Below are 15,977 nucleotides of genomic sequence, written 5' to 3'. Positions count from 1 at the left end.
CTTCTTCGTTTGCGAAATTTGTCTTCGACATGGGGCAGGCGCTTAATATTGACTTACATTCAGATTCAAAGTACACGCCTGAATATCTGGCGGATATGGAACTTTCTCATCCTCCTAAGGAGACTTTGCGTCTACCCATGACACCGGTGCTGAAGCAGACTTTTCTCCGTAATATGGAGACTCCTTACTCTGTGACAGCTATTCCATCGAAGCTGGAGTCTCGGTATCGCACTGTTCCATGTAAAGGTTTTGAGAAATCTCAACTTTCTCATCAATCTCTAGTGGTGGAATCGTCCCTGAAGAAGGCTCATCCTTCTAAGGTGTCTGCAACAGTTCCACCAGGACGCGAAGGGCGAACTATGGACAAGTTTGGGCGCAGACTTTATCAAAATTCAATGATGACAAATCGAATTTTGAATTACAACTATGTCTTTACTTCATATTTTAATTATTTTTTGAAGCAGTTGTCATCCTTTTGCCCAGACTGGCCCAAAGAACGCCTTTCTGAATACAAACACATTCTTCAGTCTCTCTCTCAACTGCGTCTATTCATGTTGCAGGCATCTTATGATGCTTTTGAGCTGTCCTCCAGGGTCTCGGCATTTGCAGTGGCCATGCGACGTCTTGCATGGCTCAGGATAGTAGACATGGATCCCAATTTACAGGATCGTTTAGCCAACCTGCCGTGCCTAGGTTCTGAGCTTTTTGATGACTCTATTGAAGCAGCTACTAAAAGGCTTTCTGAGCATGAGCGCTCCTTCGCCTCTCTGCTTCGTCCGAAACCAAAACCTTCTGTGACTAGAGCTTACAAACCTCCAGCTCGTCGTTATCCGATGAAGTCTACTCCGGCTTTTTCTAGGCCTCCACCTAGACGGCCACAACAACAACGTCCTCAAAAGTCCCAGGCGCCTGCTCCAACCAAAACAGCTCCGTCTTTTTGACGGTCCAGTGGTGAGCATTCCAACCTCCTTACATCCAAATTCCTCCCTACCCATCGGAGGTCGCCTTTCCCTTTTTTCATCTGTCTGGGAAACCATTACATCGGACCTTTGGGTCCTTATGATCATCCGCGAGGGATACTCTCTGCGCCTACTTCAGGTGCCCCCAGATCACCCTCCAGGAGAGTGTCTTTCCAGTTCCTCGCAACTCCCCCTTCTTCTTCAGGAGGCTCAGGCACTTCTTCGCCTTCGAGCGGTGGAGGAGATTCCTCCTTCCGAACACAATCGGGGGTTTTACTCCAGATACTTCCTAGTTCCAAAGAAGACGGGGGATTTGCGACCCATTCTGGATCTCCGAGCTCTCAACAAATTTCTAGTCAAAGAGAAATTTCGCATGCTCTCTCTTCCGATTCTGTACTCCCTCATGGATCAAGGGGATTGGATGTGCTCACTGGATCTCAAAGAGGCTTATACTCACATTCCTATCCATCCAAATTTTCGCAAATATCTCAGGTTCAAGGTGGGGAACCTTCACCTTCAATACAGGGTTCTTCCGTTTGGCTTGGCAACCTCTCCTCGGGTCTTCACCAAGTGTCTAGTTGTGGTAGCCGCGGCCCTTCGGGCTAGGGGACTGCAAGTTTTTCCTTACCTCGACGATTGGCTTATCAAAGCTCCTTCTCTTCCAGGGGTTACTCAAGCGACCCTTCAGACTATTTCTTTTCTTCAAAGTCTGGGGTTCCACATAAACTTTCCCAAATCTCAGTTGGTTCCAACTCGATCGATCCAATTTATTGGCGCAGTGTTGGATTCTATTCGCATGAGAGCTTTCCTCCCCCTCAATCGGCAGGATACTCTCTTGAGCCTTTGTCATCACGTAACTTCCCTGTCAACTCTCACGGCTCGCCAAATGATGGTACTTCTCGGACATATGGCATCTACGGTGCATGTGACTCCATTTGCAAGACTCCACCTTCGCATCCCTCAGTGGACACTGGCGTCCCAATGGCAACAAGCCATAGATCCACCTTCTCGTCATATAGCGGTGACGCCTTCACTAAAGAAGTCTCTTCGCTGGTGGATGCTCTCTTCAAATCTTTCCAGAGGTTTGCAGTTTCACCATCTTCCTCATCAGAAAGTTCTCACAACAGATTCGTCCGAGTACGCATGGGGAGCCCACGTAGATGGTCTCCGTACGCAAGGGTTATGGACTGCCACAGATCGTCGATGTCACATCAATCTGTTGGAACTCAGAGCGATATTTCGTGCTCTCAAAGCTTTCCTTCACCTTCTTCACGACCAAGTAGTCCTTGTTCGGACGGACAATCAAGTAGCAATGTATTATGTCAACAAACAGGGCGGGACGGGTTCCCACTCTCTGTGTCAGGAAGCTCTGAGGTTGTGGCATTGGGCGATTTCGCACAACATCCTTCTTCGCGCTGTTTATATTCAGGGTCTTCAGAATTGCCTTGCAGACAAATTGAGTCGTCTACTTCAACCTCACGAATGGACGCTCAACTCCCCCACACTTCGTCAAGTATTCACTCGATGGGGGACTCCTCGGGTGGATCTTTTTGCGTCACCCAACAACTTCAAACTTCCTCTGTTTTGTTCCCGCATCTTCTCACCTCTCCGTCTCGAGGCGGATGCTTTTCTTCTGGATTGGAGGGGTCAGTTCCTATACGCCTTTCCTCCTTTTCCTCTGATTCTCAAAACCCTTGTCAAGTTGAAGTCGGACCATGCCACGATGATTCTCATAGCGCCTCGGTGGCCCCGACAACCTTGGTTCTCTCTTCTTCTTCAACTCAGCATCAAGGAACCTCTTCTTCTGCCAGTTTTTCCTTCTCTGCTCACTCAGAGTCAGGGATCTTTACTTCATCCAAACCTGCAGTCTCTTCATTTGACAGCATGGTTCCTTTCTACCTGACGGATTCTGCTAAATTTTCTCAGTCTGTTCAGGATGTATTCCTGGCTTCCAGAAAACCGTCCACTCGTCAATGTTATGGTTAAAAGTGGACCAGATTCTCGTCTTGTTGTTCCACTCATAAGTCTTCAGCCAAACTCTTCTTCTTTGGCTTCTGTTCTGGATTATTTGCTTCATTTATCCCAGTCGGGTCTTCAATCCACATCTATTAGAGTTCATCTTAGTGCAATTGCTGCTTTTCATCAGCCTTTGGATGGGAAACCACTCTCGGCACACCCTCTAGTTTCTCGTTTTATGAAGGGTCTCTTTAATCTCCATCCACCTGTCAAACCGCCTCCTGTTGTATGGGATCTTAATGTGGTCTTGGCTCAACTGATGAAGCCTCCTTTTGAACCTATTGACTTGGCTCATTTTCGATATCTTACTTGGAAAACTGTTTTCTTGATTGCTCTCACTTCAGCTCGTCGAGTTAGTGAGTTGCAAGCTTTGGTCTCGGATCCGCCTTTCACAGTTTTTCACCATGATAAGGTGGTGCTCTGTACACATCCCAAATTCTTACCTAAAGTAGTGTCTGATTTTCATATCAATCAGTCTATTATCCTACCGGTATTTTTTCCTAAGCCACATTCTCACCCTGGTGAGGCGGCTCTACATACTTTAGATTGTAAACGTGCGTTGGCTTTCTATCTTCAACGTACTCAACCTCACAGAACTTCTCCTCAACTTTTCATTTCTTTTGACCCAAATAGATTAGGTCATCCCATCTCGAAGCGTACTATCTCCAACTGGATGGCTGCGTGCATTTCTTTCTGCTATGCTCAGGCTGGTCTTCCTCTACAGAGTCGAGTAACGGGCCACAAAGTCAGAGCTATGGCGGCTTCTGTTGCTTTCCTCAGATCAACTCCTATTGAGGAAATTTATAAAGCTGCCACTTGGTCCTCGGTTCACACTTTCACTTCTCATTATTGTCTGGATACTTTATCCAGGAGGGATGGCCACTTTGGCCAATCTGTTTTACAAAATCTTTTTTCTTAAATTGCCAACTTCCCTCCTCCCTTTTACTTAGCTTGGAGGTCACCCATGTGTGGGAATATGCTGCCTGCTTGTCCTGGGATAAAGCACAGTTACTTACCGTAACAGTTGTTATCCAGGGACAACAGGCAGATATTCCCACAACCCTCCCACCTCCCCTGGTTGGCTTCTTAGCTTGGTATCTGAACTGAGGATCCTCACAGGAGATGCGCCCCCTAGTTCGGGCGGGAAGGCACGCGCGCATGCGCGATGCAGCACTCGAAAGCTCGAGATCTTCAAGCAAGTTGCTTTCGAGGCTGTCCGCTGTGGGGCTCCGTCGGTGACGTCACCCATGTGTGGGAATATCTGCCTGCTGTCCCTGGATAACACCTGTTACGGTAAGTAACTGTGCTTTTTGCATGACATTATTCCCCCGAAGGCTGTATGTGCTTCAGCATATGCTGATATGGCTCTTAAGTAAGGATTGAAAAATATTGAATTCCCTTTTAAGGAAATTCTTTTGGCAAAGGAAAAGGCCTAAATTAAAGTTTGAATTAAGCGGGTCACTGGATGCAGGGTGGTCTTGGGATCCCAAACATGCGTTTATATAATCTTGCTTGTAGAGACTGGATTCTTGAATTTGAAGGTCACATACTTTGGCAGCTGGAACAAAATCTTTTTCGTACATTTTATGTATGTATTTGATTAATTTTCTATACTGTTCTTCCAGGGGAGCTCGGAACGGTTTACATTACTTTTATTTAGGTAGTCAAGCATTTTTCCCTGTCTGTCCTGGTGAGATCACAAACTATCTAATGTACCTGAAGGGGATTAGGTGGCTTGCCCAGGGTCACAGGGAGCAGTGTGGATTTGAATCCACAACCCCAGGCTGAGGCTGTAGCTTTAACCACTGCACCACACTCTTCCCATTCTCTTCTTGGTTGGACTGAGAACTTTTTGCGACCCCTCCATCCTCAACCTGCTGACAACTACAAGTGACTTTAAATCATTCCGAAAACAAATCAAAACTCTGCTTTTCAAAAAACTATACAACCTTCTTATCCCCCACTCTCTTCCTCCGCCTTCCACGCAAACTACCAGCTAACCTCCTCCCTTCTACTTTTATCCCCCCTTTCAAGAAACCAACCCTAAACCTCTTCTTCCCTTCTAGTGATCCGAACTCTCCCCCTTACCTTACTATTCAACACCCCTTATCTGTAATTCCCCTGCATCCACTATATAAGCGTCCCCTGCATCTACTGTGTAATCATCCCCTAAATGGCAACTTCCTGGAAATGTCCAGCAATCTTATACTGTAAATTGTAACTTCCTGGAAATGTCCAGCAATCTTATACTGTTGTTTGTAACTTCCTGGAAATGTCCAGCAATCTTATACTGTTGTTTGTAACTTCCTGGAAATGTCCAGCAATCTTATACTGTTGTTTGTAACTTCCTGGAAATGTCCAGCAATCTTATACTGTTGTTTGTAACTTCCTGGAAATGTCCAGCAATCTTATACTGTTGTTTGTAACTTCCTGGAAATGTCCAGCAATCTTATACTGTTGTTTGTAACTTCCTGGAAATGTCCAGCAATCTTATACTGTTGTTTGTAACTTCCTGGAAATGTCCAGCAATCTTATACTGTTGTTTGTAACTTCCTGGAAATGTCCAGCTATCTTATACTGTTGTTTGTAACTTCCTGGAAATGTCCAGCTGTCTTATACTGTTGTTTGTAACTTCCTGGAAATGTCCAGCTGTCTTATACTGTTGTTTGTAACTTCCTGGAAATGTCCAGCTGTCTTACACTGTTGTTTGTAACTTCCTGGAAATGTCCAGCTGTCTTACACTGTTGTTTGTAACTTCCTGGAAATGTCCAGCTGTCTTACACTGTAATCTGCTTAGAACTGCAAGGAACAGGCAGAATAGAAGTCACTAATGTAATGTAATGTGATGTCATAATGCCTCATTCCACCAATGCCTAAGAGCCAACCTCATCGGTGATGTCACAATGGCTTGGTTTCCTATACTTGTGCCCATTTACATGCATTTGTCTCATTGAAATGAAAAAAATCAAGAAAAGTGTGAAATAACTTGTAAGTTTCATGACTCCATATCATATTTATTTATTCAATTTTCTATACCGTTCTCTCAGAATGGTTTACATGAATTTATTCAAGTACTCAAGCATTTTTACATCTCTGTCTTGGTGGATTCACCATCTATCTAATGTACCTGGGGCAATGGGGGCAATTAAGTGATTTGCCCGGGGTTTGAACCCTTAAGAGTGCTGAGGCTGGAGCTTTAATCACTATGTCTCAATCTTTCTGGCATCTCATCACTTTCTGCCTCTTTTCTCTAGCCCCTCTCTCCATGTGGCTTCAATCACAGGCTGTCATTTGATGCTTAAGTCTCAGCGGGGGTTTGGATCCAGGATAAGTGAAGAATTTTAAGCCATCAACAACCTCCTCAGATACTCATCAGCTGTAGTGTGGTTTTTATTTATTAATTTGTTTTTTTAAGACAACTCCTTTGGCAAAACTAGCATACATTTTTTTCCACAAGAGCTCAGCTTTTAAGCTGCCATCTAACATAGTGATGTGGCTTTTAAAAGAAAAGGAATTTAAGACTTTGGAGAGTAATGAAAACTAGCTGATTGTGGAGTGAGAGAGGGAGAGCTATATACTGAAGATGGGCCGAGAAGACGGACATAGACATTTATGGGAAAAACTTCCCCGTTGGGCATGCATAGAATTTTAAAAAGTGGCTCGGATTTTACATGAGGCCTTAAGAGTTCTCCTTAACCCCCTGTTGTTTCTACTTCCAGAATGAAGACCAGTAATAAGTAAACAAAACAACGATGGCACTTAGTCTGTTTTGTAGAATTGGACAGCTAGATGTGGAATTGACGGGTTCATACTGCTTATTTATTCCACATATAATGTATATTAGTAAAATGGTCGTGGCGGTGGCTGATACTGTGTGCGCTGCAAATAACCCCTGCATTTTGCTCATATTCATATAGATATTTTATAAAAGCTTAGACATTCAGTAGAGCCTTTTGTAAAATTCCACTGGTGTAGAGCATGACCCAACCTGGCCATATGAATTTCAGTCTCAATGTTCAAAGAACATACGAATTACCCTACTGGGTAAGACCAGAGGTCCATCTAGTGCAGGGATTCTCAACCCAGTCCTTGGGCTGCACTTAGCCACTCAGGCTTTCAGGACAGAAAGATTAGGTTCTTACTTCGATAATCTTCTTTCCTACAAATGGGAACAGAGTCCTGAACTAATGGATAGTTTACCCCAAAACAGTGAGTTTCCTTGCAGAAGCTGCCAATCATCTTCTTGCATGGCTCCACCTCTCCTCCCAGAGTGCTGTGCTGCAGCCCCTCTGTTTGTCCCAAAGCAATGGAGGTAACAAATAACACAGAGAAAGGAAGGCACGGGGGAAACTCCCCGCATAATAGTTACTCTATAACCCTGTTCTGCTCTGTAAGTAACATGCATAAACCACATGATATAAACATTTAATGCAGAACAAGGTAGACTAGCAGCCACCTACCTGAGTGCAACCTGAAGTAGAGATCCTGAACTAATGGGATGTATCTAAGCAGCTCCTAGAGCAGAGGTGTCAAATGTCGGTCCTCAGGATTTCCCCAATGAATATGCATGAGATCTATTAGCATACAATGAAAACAGTGCATGCAAATAGATCTCATGCAAATTCATTGGGGAAATCCTGAAAACACGATTGGATTGCGGCCCTTGAGGGATCCACATTTGACACCCCTGCCCTAGAGTCTGGGGTGGGACAGATGAGCCTGCTGCCAGCACTGAGGACCCAAAAGCTGTGTCCAGGCAAGCCACTACATCAACCCTGTAAAACTGTGTGAATGTGTGGAGGGTGTTATCTTCCTCTTGGTCCACATGAACCAGTACTTGTGGCTGTGGCCTTTCCTCCTTAAGCAGCTGCCACAGCCTTACAGTGCCAGACCAACACTATGCAGCTGTTTCCTGCTCCTTAGGCAGAATTCCTCCAGAAGAATGTACATTTTTACCATCAGAGGTAGAGGTGGTTCCTTATTGGCTGCTGTGACATTACTGTACTTGTTTTCACCTGCTCAATGTTTACGATGTGGACTTTAAATACAGTATATGGGACAGTATAGAGTAGCTTACAACCCCTCATATATGCAAACAAATTTAAGTGAAAAGCAGACTGCCTTATTTGTTTAGAACTTTGTCGAGCTGCAGCCCACTAAATGGCTTGAGGCATCCAGAAGTGCACATACATGAACGCAATGACATTGCGTGCATACGCAGCCCTCCAGATGGGCCCTGAACTACCAATGGGGGGGGGGGGGGAGATGCTGGCTGATTGCCTACAGCAGTGTTCTTCAACCGCCGGTCCACGGTGCGATAGATGCGGCGTTATCTTCGAGCTAGCTCCCTCTTCCTAACTGATTCAGTGCACAAAGCCATGGGCGGTAGCTCCTATGGGCATCCTGCGCCTGAACCGGAAGCCTTCTCTCTGACATTTCAACGTCAGAGGGAAGGCTTCCAGATGAGGCATGGGACATGCAAGGTGCAATTAGTATTTTAGGGGGGGGGGTGGGGTCTGGGGTGGAGATTGGTTAGAGATGGGCAGGGTCCAGCCCACAACTTAGCCCAGTGTTCTTCAACCCCAGTCCATGGACCGATGCCGGTCCACAGAATAATTCTTTTATTTCTGCCGGTCAATAGGTGTAAAAAGGTTGAAAAACACTGGCCTACAGGATGTGCCTCACCATGAGAGGCACATCCTATAGGCTGCCGGCACCTCTCCTCCCCAGTGTCTCGCAGCACGCAGTTTAGAAGAAACAGAGTGAGAGAAAAGCTAGTCACACTTAGTGAAATAACATCTCTTAGTCATATGATCTTGGCCATCTTACATTATGTCGTCTTCTGTCTTCCAGGAGGCGCCTACAGCTGAACTCAAATCAAGCTTTCTTTCTGTTGGTGAATGGGCACAGCATGGTGAGCGTCTCAACACCCATCTCGGAGGTGTATGAATGCGAGAAGGATGAAGATGGATTCCTGTACATGGTTTATGCCTCTCAGGAAACATTTGGCATGAAAAGCTTGTAAAAGCTAGCGCTTTCCCCACTGGATTTTCTTTTGAAGTTGCTCACTGCAGGAAGAAATTAGAAAGAGATGTCACTTTTCAGATTGTAATCTTACCTAGCTGTTCTGGTGTAATTTTGCCTTTTTTTAAAGAAATATTACAGCCTTCTGAGCTCTACTTTGGATAAGCCTATGCAGCTATGAAAAGTAGCGTTAAGAAACATTTGAAATCAGCTTGTTCTATGTTTCATTTTTTTTAAGGTTTTGCATTTTCTTGTAATTGCCATAAAATGAAAAGGCTGGATTTTGAAATCTAAGAACTGGGAATGTTTGAAGTAGTGAATCAGTTTCTCTGGTACATACATCTTTTTGCCCACCTTCTTAGAAAATATCTTCCTCAGGAAGGCTTGGAGGAACACTTTGCAACTGTGGGTTAGCGTCCAGCTATTACCCTTGTCTTTAATTTGTTCCATTTTGCACAAGCTGTGGCAAATGGGGAAAGGGTAATTCTTACTAACTTTGCAGTTGGTTTGGGTCAAAGTGTTTTCATTTTAAAGTATTGCTCTGGTGATGAGTTCTCACATAAAAACAAGACCTCTGGGCACGACTGCCGTATAAATTCAGGTCTTTGCACAAGTTTCTGGTTGAAAGTCGCTTTTTTTTTTTTTTACAGAATCTATATGTGATGACCACTAATCTGTGCACACTTCTTGTTTGTCCTCAGTGGTCAAATGCTGACATTTGTCGGTAGAACACACTGAAGTCATGTAGCAACCTTGAATGCCAAGACTCGCTTTCAGTTGTACAATGACAGAGCAGGCAACTGAAGTTTTAACCAGAGCGATACTTCACTGGCCTTCTCTCTCGGCATTCATCCCAAAAGCCGCAGCTTTACTCTAGGTAGGAACCTGGGAGTGCATTTGGAAACCTTGCACTATACCACCTTTTTCTTACAAGGCATTCAGTTTCTAGATAGAAGTTACATATTCCTGTATGTTTGTACTCACTGTCCTATGTCTTTTAATGTAAGTAAGTGGCTTATTCTGGTTGTATATGAAGGTAGCTTGGGGTGAACTTAAAAGCTGTGTTTGTAACATTTGTAAGCAAGTTTGGTTAATTATTTTGTTGCGATAAAGCAGAAATGAGCGAAAGAATGGAAGCAGCTACAGTCGCTAGCCACGTTCCCCTTACCTGCTGCTGTAGAGAATCTAGAGTGCACGTGTGCATAGATGTGAAAAACTTTAATTAAAATGCAGAATTTAGCTAAGCAGAGGCTTGGGACTCCCTCTAACTAAAGGTGTTATTAAAAGGGAACTTATTTTAAGACTGTAAAGAAAGTGTTTTATGCTCTTAACTTCCAGTAATGAATAAAAATGTTAAATATTTCTTCCATCTGTACTCCCCCTCCACCAACAACAAAAAAAACCAAACCTTACCCTCTTTTTTTTTTTTTTTTTTTGCATCTGCTCCTAATTCTGGGCAGCATTTCCTCACATCAAAGCATGCTACTAACTAACGGTTGTGAAATCACTCACATTTGTTTTATAGCAGGGATCTCAAAGTCCCTTCTTGAGGGCCGCAATCCAGTCGGGTTTTCAGGATTTCCCCAATGAATATGCATGAGATCTATGTACATGCGCTGCTTTCAATGCATATTCATTGGGGAAATCCTGAAAACCCAACTGGATTGTGGCCCTCAAGGAGGGACTTTGAGATCCCTGTTTTAGAGCTACATTAATACATGGCAAGAGCATGGGTGATGGCATAAGGAGCACCTAAGTCATGGAATATGACTGCCGATCCAGGTTTTCCTCATTTTGCACTGGACCATATTGAGCTAAAGAGCAAACCAAACCAGATCCAGCACCGCTCTCTCTTCCTGTATTTAACAACAAATCTTGTAATCATTTTTTCAGCATCAATGTGGCCATTATCTTTTTCTCTGGCTCTCTACCGGAGCGACACACAGTGACTGTGAAGTACAAGTTTAAAAACTGTCCAATGCGTTTAAAATCCAGTTTTAATCAGAAGAAAAATTTGGTTTTAGAATATGTAAAAAGTTCACAGCATTAACATTTTGGGTCACTTCATGTATCCTGATATTCTCAAAAATGAACACACAGATTTTACAGATCCAGCTATGGGAGTGGGGGCATTGCTCTGAGTGTCATGGGGGCAGTGGGGACAGAAACCAGGCTGGTGGAAGGTGTGATAAGAGTTTGGGGATAAGTCTGTCATAGTTGCTGTTGAGAAGAAATATCCAGAATGAAGAGACTTCTGTAACTATTCTAAGAAAAACAAATCTAAAATGAAATTTAAAAACTGGTAATGTTCTCAGTTAAATGACTAAATGCCCACACAGATGGATGGACTCAATGGGTCATATCCTAAGACCACTAATTTTTCGATCAGAAGTCCATCTATTAAACAGTTTGTGTCCAAAGATCTCTGTAGTGCTGTTGCCAAAGAGAATCTTTAGTCAAAGGTCTAAAAACCTCTGTAGTTTGTTCAAATAATTTTTATTAAAGTCAAGACAACAAAAGCAATACAAATGTTTAGAAATTTCAAAATAGAAAACAATTCAACCTCCACCCAAGAGAACCTCCCCCCACAATCAACCTCTGTAGTTTAAATGTAAAGTACAATTTCAAATCTGATTCCAATTTTAACGTCAACACTTGTAAACAAATGTTTTAGGCTATGACACATTGTGTCCATCCATCTGTGTGCATCTTTTGTGGTTACATTGTCAAGGGTTATGGTTTTTATTTATATCCCACTTTATATAAAGCGGGTTTCAAAAACACATACATCGTTTAAAAACAAAACCCCACACATTACAAAACACATACATGCAAGCATGAACTTGCCTTAACTGCTTTGTCCTACGTAAAATACACATCAAAAACAATCCACCTCACCCTCACATAGAATACTCGCCCACATGCCACAACTTGCCACCCCTGTCTCTTTGTATCATTTATACATTCAAGTTGTAACACTATATTGTCTTCTCTCTTAGCCCTCATATTTCATCTGACAAAACAGATGATGTTTCAACAAATGTTTAAATGAAGTGAGATTCCCTTGCTGATGTATTTAACCCGGGAGTTTATTCCACTCTACTGGGCCTGCACATGAACATTCAGATGGATTGTTGATTTCTTTGGCTTGGGTTTGACTTGGTTAAGTGGCTACCGCACTTTAAGGTCCAATTCATGGTGCTAGTCATAGCCCCAGTAAAGCTACAGGGTGCAGTGGAATGTGGATGATTTAAGCGCAGGATCAAATAGTTTTTAAAGTATGCTAATTTTAAAAATTTTGAGGAAAATTTTTTGAAATAGACGTAACAGGGTGTTTAATTGGAAAAACAAAAAACAAAACCCCAACAAATCTTACTCTCATAACTTAATCCAGCTATGAGTCCTAACTATGGTGAAATAATGTTCTTATCATTTGCACAGGACTACAATCTTCAGTGTTCATTTTTCACATACGGAAACGGGTACAGAATGCCTTGAAAGACTGGAATTTGACCAGATAAAGTTCTGTTTTAGTGTCTGCAGTACTTCAACTAAAGATCAAATCCTGGAGTGTCAGCTTTAGCTTCTAAACTAAAAGTTAAAGCTTGCAGATATTTTAAAAGGATAAAGAACTTTCCTTCGGGCTCCTTGATTGCTTCACGGGCCTTTCTGTTTACCTGACAGTCGCATTTGTTACTAGCAAAAGAGATTCCTGTTTCTCTGCCTTGTGTGCAAAGTTTCAAACAGCACATATTGATAGTCATCACCCCTGTTAGCCAACAAAATTGGTTTTGAAATTCTTAAAGCTGGCTTCAGCAATTGCAGAAAAAAAAATGCCATAAATTACCCTACATTGAAAGAAACTAAGTGGCTCATGGCTTCTGGACTACTTGTAGTGATGTGCTGTGCTGTGCTTTCAGTCTAAGGTGGTGTAATAACGTTTAAATAAACCTGGCTGCCTTGGTAGTAGAGGAATAAAAATCTAAGACTGTAAAATGTTCAGATGCGATAGGGTGAGTAGTGGTATGTTTCATGTGTATTTTGCAGTACCGCACAGCCAGAGTACAGCTGTCCTTTAATAAAATAAATTCTTTGCTGTCTGCACATTTTGCTTGTTCACCTGGTACTATTATTGGCGTGCAGGCTTCTAGCCACACTCTTCTTACAAAATCATATGTAAAAGGTCAATATAAGAACAGAAGAATTGCCGTTGCTGGGTCAGACCAGTGGTCCATCGTGCCCAGCAGTCCGCTCACGCGGCGGCCCTTAGGTCAAAGACCAGTGCCCTAATTGAGACTAGCCCTACCTGCATATGTTCTGGTTTAGCAGGAACTTGTCTAACCTTGTCTTGAATCTCTGGAGGATGTTTTCCCCTATAATAGCCTCCAAAAGAACGTTCCAGTTTTCTACCACTCTCTGGGTGAAGAAGAACTTCCTTACATTTGTATGGAATCTGTCCCCTTTTAATTTCAGAGAGTGCCCTCTCGTTCTCCCTACCTTGGAGAGGGTGAACAACCTGCCCTTATCTACTAAGTCTGTTTCGATCATGTCCCCTTTGTGGATCTGATATACTGCCTTTCTGTGGTTACAGATAAAATGGTTTACATATACTAGATGCAGGTCTCTTATTTTTTCCAACTCAATGGAAGTTGGAAAGAATTACACAGAAGGACTAGGAACTAACTCTCTGAAAATGTAACAAAGTAGGATAAAACCTGGCATGAAGAAAAAAATAGTAAAAAAAAAGGCAGAAAATTAAAAAATGGACAAAATCAGTGAGGGTTTCAAAGATACAAAACCTTCAAGAAAACCCCCCAAACAAACCAACTATGGAAGAAAGAATTGCAGCTTCAGGAGCAGAGAAAAATTAATGACTGGGCTGAAACTTTGGGGAGGGGGGAGAATAAAAAGACACACTGAGTTTGAAAATAGTCCCGATTGGAGCAGAAGTTCCAGAAAAATGACCCCCCCCCCCTGAGATATGGGCCAATGCATTTCCTTGGGTAAAGGAGTTTCAGCTTCTGTAGTACAGAAATGTCAAGTGAAGAGAGCAAGCCAATTTAAAAGGTGAAAACCCCAGCTCAAAAACTATCCCCACATGTGTAAAGGATCTTTGTTCTTTGATTGAGTTTGTGAATTTATCAACTCTTGCAATCAAGATTTTTGTTAATAAAGATTATTTGGCGGACTATCTGTTACCTGGGTATGTTTGTCCCCCCCCTCTTTTTTTTTTTTTTTCTGTTTCAACTGAAAAAAGGGAAAATATTAAAGGTGCAACCAGGAAACACTCAAATTGTTTTTAGGTGGCAAAAAGACACATTTTAGAACTTTTTATGTTTTTTTGTTTTGGAAAGCAGCCTGGAATGAAAAGAAATAATAACTTTATTTTTCTATACCGCCATAGTCAGATGACTTCTAGGCGGTTCACATCAAAAGAAGGCTGGACATTCAACAAATTACAAATGCATGAGGGGGAATGTTACAGAAGAAAAGGGTAGTAAGGGGAGGAAAAGTAAGAGGGATTGTAAGGGGAGGGAAGTGAGAGATTGCTTCGGGTTTGTAGGGGAAAAGCGTGGTGAGCGAAAGTCAGTCTGTTTAGGTCAGGGGTGTCCAATGTCGGTCCTCGAGGGCCGCAATCCAGTAGGGTTTTCAGGATTTCCCCAATGAATATGCATATTCATTGGGGAAATCCTGAAAACCCGACTGGATTGTGGCCCTTGAGGACTGACATTGGACACCCCTGGTTTAGGTGATGAATTTGTCAAACAGTGGTTTTGATTGATTTTCGGAATGCGTTGTCTGGTTTTATTTATGTAGTTTCCCAGCCAGGATTGTTTGTTAGCTTGGAACATGAAGGTTCTATCAAGGAAATGGGGTTGGAGATGGAACTCTAAAACTTATTCTGGAGCATTATCTGGTCAAAACTACTGGCACATCAGGAGTCCTTCTGGGGTTCTCAGACCAGTCCTCAAAATACACTCCACTAGTCAGGTTATCAAGATATCCACAATTAGTATGCATGAGAGAAATTTCCACACACTGCTTCTAGGTCATGGAAATTCTTTCTCTGTGTCCTGAAAACCTGACTGATGAGGTATGTCCAAAGGACTGGGTTGAAAATCATTGCTGTTGTTGAAGTTTACAAATCTCTTCTATGGAGGTTGTCTTCAATTGACCTGCCCCCACCAAAGTTCTGATGATACGAGCTGTAATGTGACCCTCAAGAGTCAGACCTGCCTAGGCACGTGAAGGAAATGCAATCTGCTAGCTAATTTGTGCATTTGCCCATCACAGCCCCCATCGAGTTGCTAGGGGGGGGACTACCAAAAAGCTGGGTGAACTTTCTGTGTAGAGAATGATGGGACCGTTTCCCACGGTAAACCATGGTCACTGTAGTAAATCTGCAGTAATGGGGACATTTGTAACTGGTTTACCGCAGGAATGGGGACAAAACCTTTCACCACCCGTGGAAGCGGTGAAAAGTCTTGCTTCTGTGGTAAAAAATACAAACTGCGCCCATGTCAGACTCGCCATCTCCCCAGCTCCTCTTGGGACTATTTTACCTTCAGGAGCTAGCCATGCCACGATGAAGATAGAAGGAACCGAAAACCAAAGCCTGAGACTAATGTAATTTGAAGAATAAAATTACCAGACAACAAAAGGTAGAAAAAAATCAATTTATTTTATATTTTGTGATTAGAATATTTCAGATTTGAAATATGTATTCTGCTAGAGCTGGTATTAGACATAACTAGGGACTGCACAGTTCAGGCTGTGCTTCTTTAGCTTCCAGCTGGCTTAGGGCTCTCTCTGACCAGGGGGCAGTTGCCCTATTTGCTGTCCCCTAACACTATTCCTGCCATGTGTGACTGAAATATTCTGTTAGCTTGATTTTTTTATGTAGCATTCTATAGTAATTTGGTTTGTTCACTTTTCACAATAGTGGAGGGGATATTTGTGAAAGGGAGGGGAGATGGG

At 42.8% G+C, this 15,977-nt stretch overlaps 1 protein-coding gene across 1 annotated transcript in view; it reads left to right on the top strand.

The window, feature by feature from the left end:
- Positions 1-13,103, top strand: part of MAP1LC3B (microtubule associated protein 1 light chain 3 beta) — a 51,982-nt gene extending 38,879 nt beyond the window's left edge. Inside the window, exon 4 of the mRNA XM_033942186.1 lies at positions 8,829-13,103. Within this exon, the coding sequence (XP_033798077.1) occupies positions 8,829-9,000 (172 nt within the window). The 3' untranslated portion in view covers positions 9,001-13,103. The remainder of the gene's footprint in view (positions 1-8,828) is intronic.
- Positions 13,104-15,977: the final 2,874 nt, after the last annotated feature.

Source organism: Geotrypetes seraphini, chromosome 4 (assembly GCF_902459505.1).
Source record: "Geotrypetes seraphini chromosome 4, aGeoSer1.1, whole genome shotgun sequence".
NCBI classification, from domain to species: domain Eukaryota; kingdom Metazoa; phylum Chordata; class Amphibia; order Gymnophiona; family Dermophiidae; genus Geotrypetes; species Geotrypetes seraphini.
This window is presented reverse-complemented; position numbering and strand designations above follow the sequence as displayed.